The sequence below is a fragment of the Symphalangus syndactylus genome, chromosome 22, assembly GCF_028878055.3.
Source record: "Symphalangus syndactylus isolate Jambi chromosome 22, NHGRI_mSymSyn1-v2.1_pri, whole genome shotgun sequence".
In the NCBI taxonomy this organism is placed as follows: domain Eukaryota; kingdom Metazoa; phylum Chordata; class Mammalia; order Primates; family Hylobatidae; genus Symphalangus; species Symphalangus syndactylus.
Genome location: NC_072444.2, coordinates 24,843,821 through 24,864,835, shown reverse-complemented (window position 1 = coordinate 24,864,835; position 21,015 = coordinate 24,843,821). Strand labels below are relative to the sequence as shown.

Here is a 21,015-nt window from a genome sequence, read left to right as displayed (position 1 = left end):
CCCTGCCTGGCCATGTGGACTCCCCATACCCATAAAACCCTCCTGTGGTTCTCCTGACTGGGATGGGTGGGTTCCTTGGGCCTTCTTGCCTTGCTGGGCTGGGCCTTTCTGAAGGACAAGGGTCTCCCAGGTGCTGATCCTCCCTGTGGGCCTTAGCTGCCAAAGGACTCCGAGGCCACTGATATTCGGGAGAGCCGGCATCTTCTCTGGGTCCCTGATGTGGGTTCAGAGGTGGCCCCCCAAAGATATGTCCACCTAGAACTTCAGAGTATGACCTTATTTGAAATAAGGATCTATGCAGATATAATTTTTTTCTTTTTTTTTTTTGAGACAGTCTCACCCTGTCACCAACCAGGGCTATATAACAGAACACCACAGACTGCAGGGCTTAAGCAACATAAATTTCTTTTTTTCTTTCTGTTTTTTTGTTTGTTTGTTTTTTGGTTTTGGTTGCCTGAGCTGGAGTGCAGTGGCACGCTCTCGGCTCACTGCAACCTCCACCTCCCGGGTTCAAGTGATTCTCCTGCCTCAGCCTCCTGAGCAACTGGGACTACAGGTGCACGCCACCACACCTGGCTAATTTTTTGTATTTTCAGTAGAGACAGGGTTTCACCATGTTGGCTAGGATGGTCTTGAACTCCTGACCTCAAGTGATCCACCCGCCTCGGCCTCCCAAAGTGCTGGGATTACAGGTGTGCACCACCGTGCCCAGCCTTTCTGCAGATGTAATTAAGGTAAGGTAATGATCTCAAAATGAGAGCATCCTGGTTTAGGGAGGGCTTTAAATCCAATAATAGGTGTCTTTTAAGATACAGAAAAGGACACGCCACACAGACACAAAGAAGTAGGGGACATGGGCCAGGTGCGGTGGCTCACGCCTGTAATCCCAGCACTTTGGGAGGCCGAGGTGGGCGGATCACCTGAGGTCAGGAGTTTGAGTCCAGCCTGGCCAACATGGCAAAACCCCGTCTCTACTAAAAATACAAAAAAAAAAAAAAAAAAAAAATTCGCCAGGTGGTACGTGCCTGTAATTCCAGCTACTCGGGAGGCTAAGGCAGGAGAATCGCTTGAACCCGGGTGGCAGAGGTTGCAGTGAGCCAAGATCACACCACTGCACTCCAGCCTGGGCGACAGAGCAAGACTCTATCTCACTGAAAAAATAAAAAAGCAGGAGACATGATGACAGGGGCAGAGAGGACAGAGGAAGGACGGCGGACAGCCACTAGAAGCCAGGGGAGAGGCATAGGAGGGACAGATTTTCTGTCAGAGCTTCCAGAAGGAAGCAACCCTGCCAACACCTTGATCTTGGACTTCTAGTCTCCAGAACTAGAGGCTAGAAGAAGTTTCAGTTGCTTTAATTACAACGTTTGTGGGCAGTTACTGCAGTGGCCCTAAGAAATGAACACAGACTGGGTGCGGTGCCTCATACCTATAATCCCAGCACTTTGGGAGGCCAAGGTGGGTGGATCACTTGAGGTCAGGAGTTTCAGATCAGTCTGGCTAACATGGTGAAACCCCATCTCTACTGAAAATACAAAAATTAGCCGGTGTAATGGCATGCACCTGAAATCTCACTCACTCGGGAGGCTGGGGCACAAGAGTTGCTTCAATCTGGGAGGCGGAGGATGCAGTGAGCTGAGATCACACCACTGCACTCCAACCTGGGTGACAGAGCGAGACTCTGACTCAAAAAAAAAAAAAAAAGAAATGAATACAGTCACAGTTGCCTGGATGAATGATGAATGAGACGCTGGGGTGGCCATGTGGTGGCTGTTTGCTCACGGTCAAGTCCACAGTTTAGCTCTTAGCTTCAGTTGGGAATTAATATTCTGGGGCAAGCAGAAACCTCAGTGTCCTGGGCTGAACTGTGTCCCTCCCCAAATTCATATGTGGAAGTCCTAACCCCCAGTACTTCAGAATGCGACAGTCCTTTGAGATAGTCTTTAAAGAGGCAATTAAGTTAAAACAAGGCCTTTCAGGTGGACCCTAATCCAATACGACCGGTGTGCTTACAAAAAGGGGAAATTTGGCCACAGACCTGTGCACGTACAGAGGAAAGTCCAGGTGAGAACTCAGCGACAACATGGCCACCCGTGAGCCAAGGAGAGAGGTCTCGAAAAATCCCAGCCCTGCTGACGCCTCAACCTTCACCTCCAGAAGTGCGAGGAAGCTAATTTCTGTGGCTTAAGCCACCCCATTTGCGGGACTTTATGGCAGCCTGAGCAGACTAACACGCTCATCATGCCAGAAAATTCCTTGTTGGGCTTGAGGTGGAGTCGGAGGAAGGGAACTCATCCCAGGCCCTCCATCCTGAGATTCCTGAACTCCAAAGCTCCCCCTGCTCGACCTCAGTGCTCCAAGCTGTAAATGCAGGTTTGTCTTACTGGCCAAAGCAGCCTCTCAAGATGACACGCTGGGGAGATGAGGTCTCCCATAGATGGGAGGGGTGGACAGCAGGCAGTCCCCCCAACGCTCTGCCCTGGTCACCGACAAGCTGAGACAGCCTCATGGCCCTTGGTGTCTGGCCCCTCCAGCATCTGATGTATCTTCGGGTTTTATAATCCTGGGGGTTCATCTGTCCTAGGTGTACTAAATTCGGGAGCTCATGGCTTGCAGGCATCACTTACAGTAGTAAGAGGAAGATTTTTCTTTCTGTTTTTTTTATTTTTTATTTGAGATGGAGTCTTGTTCTGTCACACAGGCTGGAGTGCAGTGGCATGATCTCGGCTAACTGCAGCCTCCACCTCCCAGGCGCAGGTGATTCTTGTGCCTCAGCCTCTCAAGTAGCTGGGATTACAGGCACGTGTCACCACGTCTGGCTAATATTTATAATTTTAGTACAGACAGGGTTTCACCATATTGGCCAGGCTGGTCTCAAACTCCTGGCCTCAGGTGATCCACCCACCTCCGCCTCCCAAAGTGCAGGGATTACAGGCGTGAACCACTGTGCCTGGCCAGTAAGAGGAAGATTTAGATAGTGGGTATCATGTGCCATGCACTATTCTTATTTTATTTATTTTATTTTTTGAGATAGAGTCTTGCTCTGTCCCCCAGGCTGGAGTGCAATTGCGCGATCTCGGCTCACTGCAACCTCTGCCTCCTGGGTTCAAGCGATTCTCCTGCCTCAGCCTCCTGAGTAGCTGGGACTACAGGTGCGTGCCACTACACCTGGCTAATTTTTTTGTATTTTTAGTAGAGACGGGGTTTCACTGTATTAGCCAGGATGGTCTTGATTTCCTGACCACGTGATCTGCCCACCTTGGCCTCCCAAAGTGCTGTGATTAGAGGCATGAGCCACTGTGCCCCGCCCCACCATGCACTATTCTAAGAGCTCCATATCTCTTACTCTTCGAGTTCTCAAAACCATCCTGTAATTTAAGGTTATTATCCCCAGTTTAGAGATGGGGCATTTGAGGCACAGAGAGGTTAACTGAACTGTCTCAGGCCACACAGCTAGCAAGGGACCAAGCCAGGATTCGAACTCAGACCACCCTGAACTCCAGAGTCCATCCTTTTGAGATGCATCACATGCCCCTTGGTAGACATCTGTGCTGACATTTCTCTCCTCCTCGGCTGGTATTGGGTGGACTTCTATTTTCCTCGGGAGGCAGCTTAGCCAGGAGGAGTGGCAAAGCCTGGATTGGGCTGAGTGAGCCCCTGTGTGGCCCCGCACTACATAACCTCACGCTGAGCTCTGGGCCTTCCTTCCCTTCCTCCCTGGCTGACAGGGGTTAGGGGTGGGGTCGCTGCCCCACTTGCTGTGAAGTTGGGGGAAGGGGATCGTAATGCTTTGCTGATCACACACCCTGGCACACTTGCACACACACACCCTTACAAACACAGCCTTGAGCACACACCTACCCACCCACATGCACACACTCACAGCCACACATCGTCACACGTTTGCACACACAACCTCAAGCACACAGAACCTCACACACACATCCTTGTGCACACACACCACGTGCATGCACACGTAATCTCCGGCACAAGCCCTCGCTGCTCTCACACACTCATACACTTATACACACACACACCCTAGACACACTTGTGTGTACACTGGCTCACACACACACCCCACTCTCATACACTTGTGGACACACAGCCTTGAGCCCCCAGGTCCCTACTTTTAAGGGCACGAGCCCTCTTGCACGGCCTCACACTCCCTCCCTTAGACACACTCCCTCACATGTGTGCACATGCATACACACACATGCACACACATGCACGCACACACACACGCACACACACACACACACGCACACACACACGTGCTGCAGGAGGCCCTGTCATTGTCAGTGTGGCCCCAGAACTTAGTCATTTAATGACCCACTGGGCCATGTTTCTTTCATGGAAGCCAACACTTGGCTTCTTCTTTACCGAGATCTTCTCACTCAGTTTCTCTCAGTCTCACTTTTCATTTTGACTGGCAAGGAGTTTTTTTCAATCTCTTGTGGTTTTAACAGCACCAGCGGCTACAGCTCAAACCTCAAGCATCCAGGGCCACCGCCTGCCTCTCCGATCGGTCTGTTCTGGCTGGGAGAAGCCCAGGGCTTCCCTGCTTGTCAGCCCAGCTGCTTGCCCAGCAGTTTGCGAGATGGAAGGTGGAGAGAAAGAACTGTGGGGGTGAGAAGTGACGTCACCATAGGGGCTGGGGTTTGCGGACAGGCCCCCGCCAACCCCGTCCCGCCGCCCCCAGAGCACCAATGCGTCATCTTGGAGTTTCTTTAGTGCTTAGGCAGATGAATTCTGACGTGACAGCTGGGAGCCCCTGCGGGGGAAGTTGGGGTCAACAGCTGATCCCAGAGGCTCCCGGGGGGCACTGACACCTGGGAGCCCCAGCTGTGTTGCCCCTTTCCCAGCCATCAGGTTTGGGGGGCTCCAAGCTGGCATTTATACCCACTGCCTGCAGCTGTGTGAAGTCTTTCAGACTGAGTTCAAGTCTAGCTTCACCATTGCCAGCAGAGTCACTCAGCAAGGTGCTCTGTCCCCTCCCATGGAAAAGAGGGTGACCCAGAGGTATGCGGATTGTTAGATAGGTCCTTAGGTTTGAAAAGTCTTAGAGCATTGACAAGCGTGGTGGCTCACACCTGTAATCCCAGCACTTTGGGAGGCTGAGGTGGGCAGATCACTTGAGCCCAGGAGATGGAGACCAGCCTGCCTGGGCAACATAGGGAGACCCCCCATCTCTACAGAAAATACAAAAATTTGCTGGGCATGGTGGTGTGTGCCTGTAGTTTCAGCTACTCAGGAGGCTGAGGTGGGAGGATCGCTTGAGCCAGGGAAGTTGAGGCTGCAGTGAGCTGAGATCATGTCACCTCACTCCAGCCTGGGCAACAGAGCCAGAAGCTGTCTCAAAAGAGAGAAAAAAAAAAAAAAGAAAAGAAAAGAAAGAAAAAGACAAAGGAAAAAAAAAGTCTTAGAACAATTCCCGGGATGAAGCAGATTCTTCCTGCTTAGGAACCTTTCAGATCCAAATCCATGACTCCCTTCTTCCTTCCAAGTTCTCTGGAGTTGAGCCTAGGCACAGAGGACACGGTTATTCGCTGAAACAGTAGGACATGGTGCTTTTTTCTTTTTTCCATGTGACTTTGGACAAGTCACCTCGCAACTCAACTTCATCTCTTTCTAAGCCTCCTTGTGGATATGGGAAATAAATCAACTTATGTGGAGAAGAGCTGTTATGGACTGAACTGTGCCTGCTTCTCCCTGCCAAGTTCATGCCCCCAAATCCATAGGTTGAAGCCCTAACCCCCAGTGAGACAGGGCCTCTTTTTTTTTTTTTTTTTTTTTTTTTTTTTTAAGACAAAGTCTTTCTCTGTCGCCCAGGCTGGAGTGCAGTGGCATGATCTCGGCTCACTGCAACCTCTGCCTCCCGGGTTCAAGTGATTGTCCTGCCTTGACCTCCCGAGAAGCTGGGATTATAGGCGCGTGCCAACAAGCCCTGCTAATATTTGTATTTTTAGTAGAGACGGGGTTTCACCATGTTGGCCAGGGTGGTCTCAAACTCCTGACCTTGTGATCCGCCCGCCTCGGCCTCCCAAAGTGTTGGGGTTACAGGCGTGAGCCACCATGCCTGGCCAAGACAAGGCCTTTAAAGAGGTAATTAAGGTTAAGCGAGGTCCTAAGGGTGGGGGTCTCAGCTAATGGGATTGTCACACTCCTAAGAAGAGAAAGGACACCAGGGACGCACATGCAGAGAAAAGGTCCCTCAAAGACATAGCAAGAAGGTGATATCCTCAAGTCAAGGAGAGAGACCTGAGGAAAAAGCAAACCTCCTGACACCTTACTCTCAGATTCACAGCCTTGAGAATGATAAGAAAATAAATTTCTGGGCTGGGTGCGGTGGCTCACTCCTGTAATCCCAGCACTTTGGGAGGCTGAGGCGGGTGGATCGCATGAGGTCAAGAGTTTGAGACCAGCCTGACCAACGTGGTAAAACCCACGTCTCTACTAAAAATACAAAAACTAGCTGGGTGTGGCGGCGGGCGCCTGTAATCCTAGCTGTTCGGGAGGCTGAGGCAGGAGAATCACTTGAACCTGGGAGATGAAGGTTGCAGTGAGCCGAGACTGTGCCATTGCACTGCAGCCTGGGCAACAAGAGTGAGACTTGTCTCAAAAAATAATAATAAAAATAAAAATAAATAAATTTCTGGGCTGACTGCGGTGGCACACTCCTGTAATCCCAACACTGGGAGGCTGAGGCGGGTGGATCACCTGAGATCAGGAGTTTGAGAACAGCCTGGCAACATGGTGAAGCCCCGTCTGTACTAAAAATACAAAAATTAGCCAGGTGTGGTGGCACATGCCTGTAATCCTAGCTACTCGGGAGGCTGAGGAAGGATAATTGCTTGAACCCAGGAGGTGGAAGCAGCAGCGAGCAAAGATTGTGCCATTGCACTCCAGCCTGGGTGACAAGAATGAGACTTTGTCTCAAAATAAAAAAAAAAGGAAATAAATTTCTGTTGCTTAAGCCCTCCAGTGTGTGTTGTTCTATTACACTCAGCCCTAGTGGACTAATACAGGGGCTGCTATTGCAACGGCTGGTAGGCATCTTAGGAGCTGCTGATCAATGTTAGCCTTGATTATTGTTTGCATAGCAAACAGTCTTGGAAACTGGAGGTAGCATCTCCCACTGGGCCAGCGAGCAAATGTATTTACTTTCCAGGACGGTAAGGACTCCCTCCCGTCCCTTAGGCAGATGGCTATTCCAGGGTGATAAAGACAATGTCTTCTCAGGACAGAGGTTGAATAGGTTTGCCAGCAGCCCCTAATGAGATTGGGGGTCTCCTACGGTGTGTGCTCAGCACCAACCTGGGCTGGCTCCTCACTCTACTTGAAGGGATGTTAAGGGCAAGGGCAAGCAATGCAAATTCAGTGCTCATGCTACGTGCAGGGCTGCAGGTAGTAGACCCTCATTTTATTTTTTCTAGACAGGGTTTTACTGTGTCACCCAGGCTGGAGGGCAGTGGTGCGATCATGGCTCACTATAGCCTCGACCTCCTGGGCTCAGGCCATCTTCCCACCTCAGTCCCCCGAGTAGCTGGGACTACAGGAGTATGCCACCACACCCAGCTAATTTTTTTGTATTTTTATTAGAAACGGCGTTTCACCATGTTGGCCAGGCTGGTCTCAAACTCCTGACCTTAAGTAATCCGCCCAACTCAGCCTCCCAAAGTGCTAGGGGTACAGGGGTAAGCCACCGTGCCCAGCCTATTATTATTTTTAATTCAGGATGGTTATATTCTTTTTTTTTTTTTTTTTTTTTGAGATGGAGTCTCGCTCTGCAGTGGCGCAATCTCAGCTCACTGCAACCTCTGCCTCCTGGGTTCAAGTGATTCTCCTGCCTCAGCCTCCCGATTAGCTGGGATTACAGGCGCCCACCACCACTCCCAGCTAATTTTTTTTTTTTTTTGCATTTTTAGTAGAGACAGGGTTTCACCATGTTGGCCAGGCTGGTCTCGAACTCCTGACCTTAAGTGATCCACCTGCCTCGGCCTCCCAAAGTGCTGGGATTACAGGCGTGAACCACTGTGCCCGGCCTGCTATATTTATTAATTCAATAAATATTTATTATGCCAAGCCCTGGTAATAAAGCACTGAGAAACTAGCATTGAGAAACTCCCTGCCCTCAGGGAGCTTGCCTTCTCAAGTCTAGAGCCTCCAGGGGGCTGCATGAACCAGGGGCAAATACAGTGAGGCTTTGTGCTCCGGCATCTGACGCCCAGGAGACCTGGGGGCCTGAAGGGAAAATGGTGGCCTCATTTGTCCAATGGCCGGGCCCTGACTAGATGGCCACAAATTTAGAATAGATCCCTGTCTTTGTGGTATTATAGCTGGGTATCCTGGAGCTTCCTGTGTGCTCAGTACTGTGCCAAGCATTTAGCATCTCTGATCTTTGCATAACCCTGTGAAGTCAGTGCCATTGTTACTCCCATTTGATGGATAAGAAAGGCAAGGCCCAGGGTGGTTAACCAGCTGGCTCCAAGTTGCTCAGCTGTGGCTGCAGTAAGAGGTGGGATTTGAACCCAGCTTTCCCTGACTTTACCAAATGCTTTTTTCCCCCAACATCTGGATACCTCTAATTACATTTTATTAATACAGCTTTTTTTTTTTTTTTTTTTTTAAACAGAGTCTCACTCTGTCACCCAGCCTGGAGTGCAGTGGTGCAATCCTAGCTCGCTGCAGCCTCGATTTCCTGGGTTCAAGCAATTCTCCCGCCTCAGCCTCCCAGGCAGCTGGGACCGCAGGTGAGCACTGTATTAGTCCTACATACCTGGCTAATTAATACTAGGATTAAAAAAAAAAGTTTGAAGCAATGATCACATAAAAAATGTTTTCTGTGTGCTGCTTATTCTGACCTGGGTGCTGAGGAAGGCGATGGGACCAGCTGCCACAAGGCAAAGCTGTCTTGCCACCTGGGGCCTTGCAGGGTTGAGCTCCCAGCACAGGGGCCCTGGGAGTTGAGCTCTGCCTGACCTGGTCATTCTGAAATCAGGGGCCCCTCCCAGGAAGGCTGCGGGCCCAGGAGAGCAGCGAGGCAGGCTCAGAATTGGGGCTTGAGATGACTCATCTGTGGCTATTTATTACCCGTCTCCATTTCTCGGTCTGATTGGGCTGCTCATGGCCAAGCCTCCCTCCCTGTTGGTGCTGAGTAAGCAGCCTGGACCCATCCTGCCCCCTCTGGCCTCATCTGGAGCTCTCTCCCTTCCCCATCAGTAACCCTCGGGCCCCCCTGGGGCCACGGAAAGTTCCCCCAGCCACCCTCAGTGAGCTCTTCCCAGCAGTCCCACTCTTTGCTGTTCTTACCCCTTTCTCCCCAGCCTGCTCCTTCCTTCAGGTCTCAGCTTAAGCGTCACCTCTGCCGGGAAGCCCTCACTGACCACTGCATCCACCCCACCACAGTCTGGGTAGGTGGCCACTGACAGGTGCTCCTAAAGCCCCTGCCCTCCCTCAGTAGTCCCTCATTACCCCAGCTGAAGGAAATCACACTTCCAGTTTCCCAGGCCAAACCTTTGCCTCACTCTCGCACACATCCAGTCCTTCAGTAAATCCCATCCCCAAAGTTCACCCCTAATCCGGCCCCTTCTCTCTCCCACAGCTCCCTCCTGGCCCCAGCCTCCACCCCCTCCACCCTGGATGCTTCAGTTGCCCCTGCCTGCTCTCCCCTCTCTCGTCCTCCCCCTTTTTCCTGGGCCATCTATTTCCCACGCAGCAGCTGGAGTGACCGAGACAACCCAAGTCAGGCCATGCCCCTTCCTGATCCAAACTTCTCAGTGGCTCCCATCTCTCTGAGGGCAAAAGCCTTGTTCACCGATGAACCCCAGCACCTATCCTGGGGCCTGGTACCTATATGCCTGTAGAAGTGTTTGTTTAAATGAATATTAATCCATGGCATTGCCTCTTAAGCAGGGATGTGTCCCTTTCATCCAAGCATTCTTGCTACTATAGGCACATTAGACACTGCAGCAAGAGCAGGTCTCATAGGAGGTGGTCCTGGCAGAGCCCCAGGTCTTGCTGGGCACCAGGTCTCCTTGACAGACCACACAGGCCTGGATGGTCAAATGCTGGTCCCTGGAATACAAGGAAGGGACCCCAGGGCGCAGTGTCTACCCATATCCGTAGATGCTATCAACAGGTTCTTTTTTTTTTTCTTTTTCTTTTTTTTTAGAGTCAGGGCCAGGCTGACTGTTACTCAGGCTGGAGTGCAGTGGCATACTCATGGCTCACTATAGCCTTGAACTCCTGGGCTCAAGCAATCTTTCCGCCTCAGCCTCCTGAGTAGCTTGGACCGCAGGCGTGCGCCATGATGCCCGGCCGCCAGCAATACGTTCTTTCCTTGGCTCAGTTCAATGGCCCCTGCAGAGCCGGAAGCCCTGGCTCAGAAAGAACCCTGGCGCCTGTGCAGTGTCAGTCCAAGCCAAGGCAGTGGCTGCTGTTTCCACTGCCAAGCATGAAAGTGGGACGCCAGCCAGTGGCCGGACTCAGGCCTCAAGGAAACACAAGGTGGGCTGCTGCTTTGGGGACATTGTTTGGAGTCACTTGAAATGCAAGAGTGACCCCCAGAACACACAGGCCCCCCAGGAGGTGGATGTGGAGTAGACAGCACAGTCCATTTATTGCTAAGCATTTATTTCCACACTATCTCCTTGGACAGATAACAGGATTGTTTTCAGGTAATGGGTAGATAAGCTGGCTGGGCATTTGGGATGATGGATGCTGAGTCTGGGAGGCAAGTATGTGCTCACACAGATGCGTGCATGTGTGTGTGCATATGTGTGTGTGTGTGTGTGCAGCACTGAAACAGGCTGTTGACCACTCCTGAAGCCCTGATGTTCCATCAGCCTCTGCAGTCATGGCCAAGCAGACCCTTGGGACCCCTGCCATCTGCCTCCCTTGCCAGAGTCTGAAAGCTTGGGGTCATGGCTTTGCTCCCCTGGTGACAGGCCTGGAAAAGGAAAATGATCGCAAGCAGCAAATACACACAATATAAAGCCGGGGGAGGGCAGAGGGGCCAAATGGGGGCTCAGGAGGCTGGGGCCTGGGGGCTGTCCCTGCACTGACTGGCTGCGAGACTTTGGCCTCAGGGTCGGTGTAACTGGGGTAGGGGAGCGGTTGCTGGATGCGGCGACCCCCACCTCAGCTCTCACATTCTGGCCAGCGTCTGATGCAAACTAGAACCCAGTGAAATCACCATGAGTCGATGGGGGTTATGGATGGTAACTGATGGGTTTTTCTCAGGCCAGATCACAGTTCCAGTCTTCAGGGGGGGTCCCCATGAGTCTGCAGATCTAGCTGAGGCTGGAGTTGTGGCCACGCCTTAGTTTCCCCACATTGCCAGGGTTTTGTGTCTGGTGAGCCCCAGGCCAGACTGGGCCTTCAGGCCTCCTGCCTCCTGTTTGGAGGGAGGGATGATTCCGGGTGTGGGGCAGACCCTCTCCCAGCCACATGGAGGGAATGACCGGGGAGATCCCAGAGGGATTTTCTGAATGAATGCCATATGCTGATGGGCAGCTCCTGCTAGGAACAGGGTTCCTGCTGGCACTTTCTGCAGGCACCCACAGCATGGATGATGGTGCAGATGGGCCGGCAGCATGGCTGTGTTCCGGGTTTCACTTTCAGAGCAGTACCTGCCCTTCTCAGCCTTGCTTGGTGTTCTTGGAACACCCCCAGACCAGCCCCAGAAGGGCGAGTTGACGTCTGCCATGTCTGCTAGGACCCCTGTCCTTGGTCATTCAAGTCATCCAATAAAGATTCATGAAGCCAAGCCCTGCTCATGTCAGTGGACCAGAAAGACACAATCCCTGCTCCCCACTCTGGTACGTCCCTAATGAACAGGGTGATGTGGCAGAGAGTGGCAACATCAGCTGGGGTGGTCAGGGAAAGCCTCTCTGAGGAGGTTCATCTGAGCCAACACCTGAAGATGAGCAGGGGCTGCGGTTTTAAAATGTGTGTGTGTTAACAGCTTCATTGAGGTATAATTGACGCACAGTAATCTTGACCAATTTAAAGTATACCATTTTGTAAGTGTTGGCATGTATATACATCCTTCTCCACAACCAAGATGACCACTATATCTGTCACCCCAGAAGTTTTCTGAGAGGGACAACACTTTGCAGGGCTGGGGGAATAAGGTTTCAGGCAGAGGGACCAGCGAGCACAAAGGCCCTGGGGCAGGGACAAGCTTGGTGGCACCAGGAGAGAAAGGAGGCCACTAGGGAGTGTGACGGGGTGGCCAGTGCTCCACCTGGGGCCTTCTCAGCCAAGGTGCTGAGCTCAGGTCTGAATCTAAGCGCTTCCTCAGCACCCTCTCGCCACACTGGGCCATCAGAATCCCAGGGCCTGCTCTCCACCAAGGCTCTTCTGAGAAACCAGCCCCTGCGACATCTGCCAGGGACTTAGCAAGGGGTTTCTCCAAGAATGATTTACATTTTAACTGGGACCTTCAATTCCTTGACCCAAAGGAGTGACTAGTGATGGAGCTTCAAGACCTGGATGGGGCCTCGATCAGTTTCTTCCTCAGGGCTCTACGTTCTCAGCCTTCATGGGATCAGGTGTGCTGGTTTCTTGAAAATTCTGAGTTATAAGTCATTATTTGAAGACAGGGGTGCCTGTGGCCCCTTCCAATCCTCCAGCGCTGGTCCTGGGCTCAGAGGCTCTTGCTGCCTGATTGTCAGAGACTCGGCCCATGTGGAGGAGGCAGGGAGGGTGGGTAACGGGAAACACAAGGCCAATCCCCTTAGAGCAAACTCCCTTACAACAGATGGCTCTGGGGAGCAGAGAGCAGGTCCCAGGCCACCAAGAAATGTGGGCTGTCCTTTGGCCATCAGGACGACGGGATTTGGGGATGCAAGTTTCAGCAACTGCAACCACCAGGGCAGAGGCTCACTCTAGACTCACAAACCTGGGTTTGAATCTAGAACTTACTGGATGGCTTAGGCCAATTTCTTCTCTGAGCATCCATTTTCCCATGGATTTTTTTTTTTTTTTTTTTTGACAGGGTCTGGCTCTATCACCCAGCCTGGAGTGCAGTGGTGCAATCGCGTCTCACTGCAGCCTTGACCTCTAGGGCTCAAGCAGTCCTCCTTTCTCAGCCTACCAAGTAGCTGGGATTACAGTATGTGCCACCACACTCGGCTAATTTTTGCATTTTTAATAGAGATGAGGTTTTGCTATCTCGCTCAGGTGGGTCTCAAACTCCTGGGCTCAAGCAATCTGCCCATCTTGGCCTCCCGAAGTGCTGAGATTATAGGCGTGAGCCACCGTGTGCGGTTTCCCGTGGACTTTTACTCTCAGACCTCCCTGCATGGACGCACCCATGGGTGCACTCTCCTCACCTGGCCCTCCGATGAAGCTGCTGCCACCATCAGTTGGTTCCGTTTCCTTCTTGCACTCAGTGTCTCTGGTTCCATGATTAATATTGGACTAGGCTTGGTTTCCTGAGAGTCTAAATGACTCACCTCCATTTACAATGGCCCTGATGAGCAAGAAGTTCTGGGGAAGACGGGGACTCCTCGATGGGGACTCTCAGCCCACAGGGTCATCCCCACCAGGCTGTGGGCCTTGGCCAAGTCTCTTTCTCTCTCTGGTCTTAGCTTCCTTCTTCGTGTCTCTGGGGGATGGAAGGAAATATTGGAAATTGGAAAGCCCGGCTGCTAGGCCCAGGAGCTCATGAGGGTTCACAGCCATGAGGCCAAGGTTAGGTGAAAGGTGCCTGAGCTGGGAGGCTGGCTGCCACTAAGGGAGGGGCTTGGAGGACGGGGGCCCCCTCCTGAGGCTCCAACCGAGAGAGCATGGCCTTCCCATGGTGCTAGTCACATCAACCTGTTTAATCCTCCCCAGCCCTTTGCAGTAGATATTATCATTTTCACATTATAGATGAAGAAACGGAGGCTCAGAGAGGGTGAGTAACTTGCCCAATTTACACAGCTAGTAAATGGCAGAGATAGCATTTGACCAGGGCTGTCTGGTTCTAGCTGTAAATGCTCTGCAGGAGCCGCCAGGCCCAGAGGGATCCAGGCCTCCCCTTCTTCCCCACTGGGGCCTTGCAACAAATGGACTTTTAAGCAGATCATTGACCCTAGCCCCCCACCATTTTACAGATGAGGGCACTGAGGCCCCCCAAGAGAAAGTCATGCAGCTAAATGCCAACCTGGGCCAAATTGGGGCTCCTGACTTTCCATCTAGTCTTTCCACACCTATCAAGCTGGAGCCAAGACTGAGCCCAAATCTGGTGCCAGAGGTTGGGGGAAGTGTCCCCACAGAGACTGTGTGACCAGCAGGCTGGCCCACAGAGGCATAGGAAGTGGTCACCCACCTGACATCACCTGAGGGGCCAGGAAAGGCCCCAGACCCCCAAGGTTCCCTCCTGTGGGCCTGCCCTGCGTGAGTCACCCCTTGGCTGGAACAGTGAATGTCATGATAGCATGTTTCTCAGAAACGGGAACCCCCAGCCATGAGCATTTTAGCTGTGCTCTGGAATGGGAGGTCTGGGGCCATAGCAGGGGCCTGGATAGGCAGTGGGAGGGGCAAAGGGAAGCAGAGCCCTTTCCATGTCTTCCTTGCATTTCCAAGAGCTTTCTAGGTCCATGTTTTATTCAAGGCCATTGCAACCTTCAGAGGGCAGCCTGGTCATGCTTCAACGCACATCTGGCAGAAGGGGAAGCTGATGCTCCCAGTGTTCCCCAGCCCCTGCTATTCATGCCCTTGTGCAGTCCACTCCCACACTGGGGAGAGCCAGCCTGTATAACCAACAGAATACTGTGGAAATGACAAAATGTGACTTCTGAAGCTAGTTCATCAAAAACATTGTGACTTCTGTCTTGCTCACTTGGGGTCACTTGCTCTGGAGGAAGCCAGAGCCATGTTGTTGGGACACTCAAGCGGCCCCGTGGGACTGAAGCCTCCTGCCCACAGCTGTGGGAGTGGCTAATCCTGGAAGCAGATGTTCCAGCCCCACTCGAGCCTTCAGACCACTGCAGCCCTGGCTCACATCTCGACGGCAATCCCTGAGCCAGCATCCCCCTGTCAAGTCTCTCCCAAATTGCCGGCCCACAGAAACAGTGCAATATAATGTTTATTGTTTTCAGCCACTAGGTTTTTGAGGCACATTGCAATAGATAATAATACATTCAGAGAGGAGAAATGACTTCCCAAAGTCACATGGCCAGACCAGGACTTATACATCAGTGCTTTTTCTCCTGCAGAAAGCAAGGGTGAGAGAGGCCTGGGGAGGGAAGAGAAGGCAGCTGAGGCTTCAGAGTCAGACAGGGTTGGAGTAAAATCCTAGCCCTGCCACCCTCATGCTGTGTGACCTCAGGCAAGTGACTTAACTACTCTGAGCCTCAGTTCATTTATAAAGTGGGGATAGCAATACTGACTTGAAATCTTGATGCCAGCATTAAATGTCTGACCAAGGATGTGGTACACAGCAGGAGCTCAATGAATGACACTGTTAGTGTTACTGTGGAGAATCTTTAAGAGCGTCCCCGAGGGCCTCACAGCCTTCCCTCCTGCCCGTGGGAAGGGGCACAACAACCCTAGTTCTGGAGAGCCAGTGCCCCTTTGCTTAGTTTCCAGCCAGGCTTGGTCTAGGGGTGTCGTGCTTGTGGTGTGCATTGCTGGGGTTCACCCAGGCAGCTGAAAACCCCTAATGTTGGTGCCTCAAAAGGGCAGGGAGATCTGGGGATGTGAGTTGGAGGGAGCCTGACATGGGTCCTGCCGATTAGGACTGGTGGAGGCCAAGGGTGACCAGAGAAGCCTAATGGAGAGTCCTACTGCTACCAAGGCTCCCAAGAAAGTTGCTCAGAAAAGGTGCACCTGCAGCCGGGCACGGTGGCTCTCGCCTGTAATCCCAGCACTTTGGGAGACCGAGGCAGGCGGATCACTTGAGGTCAGGAGTTCAAGACCAGCCTGGCCAACATGGTGAAACCCTGTCTCTACTAAAAATACAAAAATTAGCCGAGTACAGTGATGCGTGCCTGTAATCCCAGCTACTTGGGAGGCTGAGCACGAGAATCGCTTGAACCTAGGAAGGCGGAGGTTGCAGTGAGCCGAGATTGTACCACTGCTCTCCAGCCTGGGCAACAGAGTGAGGCTCCATCTCAAAAAGAAAAAAAAAAAAAAGAAAGAAAGAAAAGGTGCACCTGGACCTATTGAAGAAGAAAGGCCCCAGGCTCCGCTCTCTGATTTCTAGCCTCCTACCTAACAGCTGCTGCCTGGGCAAGAAAGAACCCTTTATCTGCTAAGGGTATTTTGGGGCCATTTGGGACTCAGGTTCCCAGCTGTTGGAGGAAGTCCCTGAATTTCCTGAACCAAGTTGGGACCTTGTGTCTTGCTCAGCATCACTTTGGGGACACAGATTCCCGATTCCCCTTGGATGGCTTCCTACTGCATTCACCTTCCTCACCTTTCCTCCAAGAAGCCTGCGGAGCTGAGACTGTGTGAGCAAGTGCCCCTCGCTCCCCAGTCTCCTGTAGCCCCTCGGGCTTGGCTTCCTTCCACAGCTTGCTCTGGAGGGCCCCGCGACCCCACAACAAGGACTGCTGCTGTGCCTTGCACAGAGCCTAGGGACTTCCCCTTCCACTCTTCAAAGCACTTTCATACGGCCTGAAACCTGCCGAGGGCACCCAGGGGCTCTGTCCACTGCCTGCTCTTAAGAGTCCCATGAATGGCTGTTTTCCTTGGTTGCTACCAGCCCAACTCCCCCTGGGATCCAGCTGGCTCCCTGGCCACAAAATGTGCCTTCCCTCCACTTAAGCCATATGTCAGCTACTTTCCTGGGCGCCCTGGGGGAATTCTGGTTCTCAGGAGTACACAGTTTCCTGGGGCAGAGGGATACATGAACCAGTCATTATGGTTATGACACGATGAGATCAGATCTAGAATTGCGGCACAAAAAACGACAGAAACCACTTTTTGACTGGGAAGAGGGCTGGGGGACGGGGGACACTGCCAGGAAAGCAACAAGGAGGAGGTGGCATTGGAACGGGTTAGGAAGATGATCAGGAGTCTCTGTGTCCCAGGTGGAGGCCAGCGTGGGCAAAGGCTGGCAGGGGTGAGAAGGCTGCACATTTGGCTGGAGTATAGGTCCAGGAGAAGTAAAACGGCACAAGGGAGGAGTCAGCCCCCGCCAGGCTGTGAGCAGACTTGTGCACCCTTGGATTTGGGTGACCCTGACCCAGGGGAGCCACTGCTCTGTGCCTTGGTTCTTTTCCTGCAGACTGGGCATAAAAGTAGGACCTTGTTCATGGGGTTTTCGTGAGGATACAAGAAAACAAAGCCTGAAAACTCTTAGCACAAAATAAGCACTCAAAGGTAGCTGCTATTGTTATCATTAAATGAATAATGTAATTTTCTACGTGGTGTGGGTCCTCTGCCAAAACACACACCATACTTCTGCAAGGGTTCTGTACAGGGGAGTGTCTTGGTGAGATGTGTGTACTAGAAAGGTCTCTTTGGAAATCCATGGAGGGAAGGATTTGAGGGAGAGACAAGTTTCCACAGCATCTATAGATTTATCCTTTTTAATGGATGTGCAATATTCCACTAAATGGATGTACCACAATTTCCTTAATCATTTCTTGTTGTGACTCTCAGAGTATTTCAAAAATTTATAAATAATGTATAAGGAAACATTACTGTGTAGTTTTCTTTTTTCTTTTTCTAGCTTTCCAGTTAAATTATTTCCTTAGTTTTTCTTCACTGAGGTGAAATTACTAAGCCACTCACAAGTAGTAAACATTTTTTTTTTTTTTTGGCTTTTGCTAAGAATTGCCATACTGCTTTCTCAAAAAGGTTGTAACATTTACCAGCAGAGTACGAATGAGTATTCTGGTCTCACCACAACTTTGGGGTTGGATTTACCAAAATTGTTTTTATAAAGCAAAAAAAAAAAAAAATGATGATTGAATAGATCTAAAAGGTTATCAAATGTTGCTTGAATTTGCATTTCTTCAATTACTAAAAAGTTAAACTTATAAAACTTGTAATTGTTTTTTATTTGTATTTCTCCTTGTGCAAGCTATTTTGATGCTGTTGTTCATTTATTTATTCAAAACACCAGCCCTTCTCTCTCTCTCTTTTTTAATTAAACAAAAAATAGAGATGGGGTCTTGCTATGTTGCCCGGGCTGGTCTCAAACTGGGCTCAAGTGATCCTCCAACCTCGGCCTCCCAAAGTGTTGGGATTACAGGCATGAGCCATGTCACCCAGCTGCCAGCTTTTCTATAGTAGAAAGCTCTGGACTGGGAAGCAGGTGTCTTGGGTTCCTCCTGTCCCTGTCTGGTTCTGTCATTATCACAGGCAGGTCACTTCCATAATTGCTTACCTCATTGTTTAACATAGTCCCAGCTCAGACAGCCTGAGATACTGGGCCTGGTACATCCAGAGGAGTGTCTGGAAGTGGGTCTCTTGGGAAGGGGCATGATGGAGCAGTTTTCCCAAGTGGAGTCCAGCAGCCCCAGGAGGGTTGAGTGTGGAGTGGTCAGTTGTGGAGACCTTGCTGGGAAGTTCCTGGTGGGAGGTTAGCACTCCCACCCTATAGGGCCTTCACCTGATGGAGGCCTGGTACATTGCAGGACAGATCAAGGTAGACACAGAAGCCAGAGTGTCCTTAGACTATTCTGGGCTCAGGGAAAATAACTGGCCCACCCTTAATTAGAGCACCTAGGACTGCCTGCCTATTTCTGAGCCTTGGCTTTCACATCTGAAAACCAAACAAAATCAGTCAAAAGAACCCTTGACCTGTGGCCCACCCAGCAGATACTCAACACAGACACATGGAATGAGGAATGAAAGGAGCAAAGAGAGAACCCAGGGGATGGGGAAGCACTGGAAGGGAAAATCATTCACCATCAAATGAGAACATAATAGGAGGAGGCTTGAATCCTTTCTTTTAGGTAAGAGTGCCAGCCGCCTCCTCCAGGAAGAAAACTCTAAAGGGTCAGGGCTCAGGGAAATCAAATGATCTATACCATCCATCAGTTCCTCCAACATTCAGTCCATCCATATACCCATCCACCCACCCATTTACCCACTCACCTGCTGCACATCCATCCATCCATCCACTCACCTATGCATCCATCCATCCATGCATCCATCTATGCATCCATCCATCCATGCATCCTTCTATGCATCCATCCATCCATCCATCCATCCACCCATCGACCCACCCATTTAACCACTCACCTGCTGCTCACCCATCCATCCATCCACCTATGCATCCATCCATCCATCCATCCATCCATCCATCCATCCATCCATCCACCTATGCATCCATGCATCCATCCACCTATGCATCCATCCATCCATCCATCCATCCATCCATCCATCCATCCATCCACCCATCTACCCATCCACTCAGCCATCCACCCATCCACCCACCTACCTACCCATCCATCCATTTATTCGCCTCTCCATCCATCCATCCACCCACCCACCTACCCATGCATCCATCCACCCATCTATCCATCCATCCATCCATCCATCCATCCATCCATCCATCCATCCACCTACCCATTTACCCACCCACCTGCTCATCCATCTATCCATCCATCCATCCATCCATCCATCCATCCATCCATCCATCCACCAATTTATCGTCCACTCACTGATTCATTTTACAGCAAATGCTTATGAATGGGGATGGGTGGGTGATGGGTGCTTTTTCTGCAGTCTCCCTAGGCCAGTTTTCCCTTCCAAAGAATCTCAAGGGCATGGGAGAAAGTCCTGGCTGACCGTGTCAGGGACAGGAAACTACTCACATTTCACCGTTTCTTGGGGCAGGAGTGGAGGTGGGGGCATTGGAACTCCCTTGGGGCCTCCTAATATCCTGAGTCCCCACCTCCAGGGCCAGAAGCTGCCTGCCTCCGCTCCCCGCAGCCCAGGTGCGGCGGGCAGCACACTCCCTAGAGCCAGGACCACTAGTTCCGTCAAATCCGGGGCGGGCCATTCAAACAGCTAAGAGAGGCGTCTCCTAGTGTGCCTTTTCCTGAGTCATCTCTGCACGTGTTTGCCCCCTTTTTTCTTTGCTACTTGTAGCTAAGTGTTCCTGGAACCAATTTGATACGGGAGAATTAAGGCTGAAACCTCGGAAGAACAACCACTTTTGAAGTGACTTCGCGGCGTGCGTTGGGTGCGGACTAGGTGGCCGCGGCGGGAGTGTGCTGGAGCCTGAAGTCCACGCGCGCGGCTGAGAACCGCCGGGACCGCACGTGGGCGCCGCGCGCTTCCCCCGCTTCCCAGGTGGGCGCGGGCCGCCAGCCCGCCTCCCGTCCGGCCCCGGGGATGCGCGTCCTCCTCGCCGCGCTGGGACTGCTGTTCCTGGGGGCGCTACGAGCCTTCCCACAGGTAAGCTGGTGACAGGCGCCTGGGGAGGCCCCGGCGGTCCAGAGCCCGGACAGTGTGTGGGGTGCGTGGGACGCAAGGGAGGACACTCCTCACCCCGTTCCCTGCCCAGTTGCGGTGAGGGGGCGCGGGTGACAAGCAGGAACACAGGAATATGCAAGCACCCACAGGTGGGAGGCTGGCTGAAGGGCTAGTGGGGGGGGGGCGCCTGCTTCACCCCTCACCCCCCCGCCCCGATGGCTGGGACTGATTCATTCATTCAGTGTGAATTGGACTGAGAGCACTGCCATACGCGGGAGGCGCTCTTTATCCCGCCTACCTGCGGGCCCGTCCGGGTCCTGGGCAGATCAGGTGAGGCCGTGGGAGTAGCCGGGAGGCCAGATGGAGCCTCCCTCGACCATGGGAGGTTGGTCGTCGGCGCTCTACCCTGTTGTGTGCGCGGTCCCCTGTTTGCCCCCTCCCTAAGCTGGCCACTGGCTGGAGGGTCAAGGAAAGGAGGGAGAGTTGGCTGTGGGTGAGAGTGGGGTGAGGGTGCAGGACCACCGGGATTAGCTTCCCCAATCCGCGTCCGGCAAAGCAACGCTGTGGATTGAATTCGCTGGAGCACGTGGTGGGCATTTGTCCCTGGAAGAAGGTCAGTGGTGGGGCTGAAGTCTGTGGTGGGTTGCC

At 52.1% G+C, this 21,015-nt stretch overlaps 1 protein-coding gene and 1 long non-coding RNA gene across 10 annotated transcripts in view; one reads left to right on the top strand and one right to left on the bottom strand.

The window, feature by feature from the left end:
• Positions 1-10,615: 10,615 nt before the first annotated feature.
• LOC129472063 (uncharacterized) lies at positions 10,616-19,884 on the bottom strand. The gene is made up of 2 exons (XR_010118955.1): positions 19,764-19,884; positions 10,616-13,612 (listed from the first exon to the last, which is right to left on the bottom strand). It is a non-coding gene; the product is annotated as an uncharacterized lncRNA (long non-coding RNA).
• The window catches only part of TNFRSF8 (TNF receptor superfamily member 8), an 80,665-nt gene continuing 79,496 nt past the window's right edge, over positions 19,847-21,015 (top strand). For 2 of the 9 annotated variants that reach the window (XM_063631826.1, XM_055261426.2), the window contains exon 1: positions 20,536-20,697. Coding sequence is in view for 2 of the 9 variants with exons in the window: in XM_055261425.2 (XP_055117400.1) it covers positions 20,287-20,349 (63 nt within the window). In the remaining 7 variants the exon portion in view is untranslated. The other 7 variants (XM_055261425.2, XM_063631821.1, XM_063631830.1 and 4 more) reach the window with 7 other exon arrangements.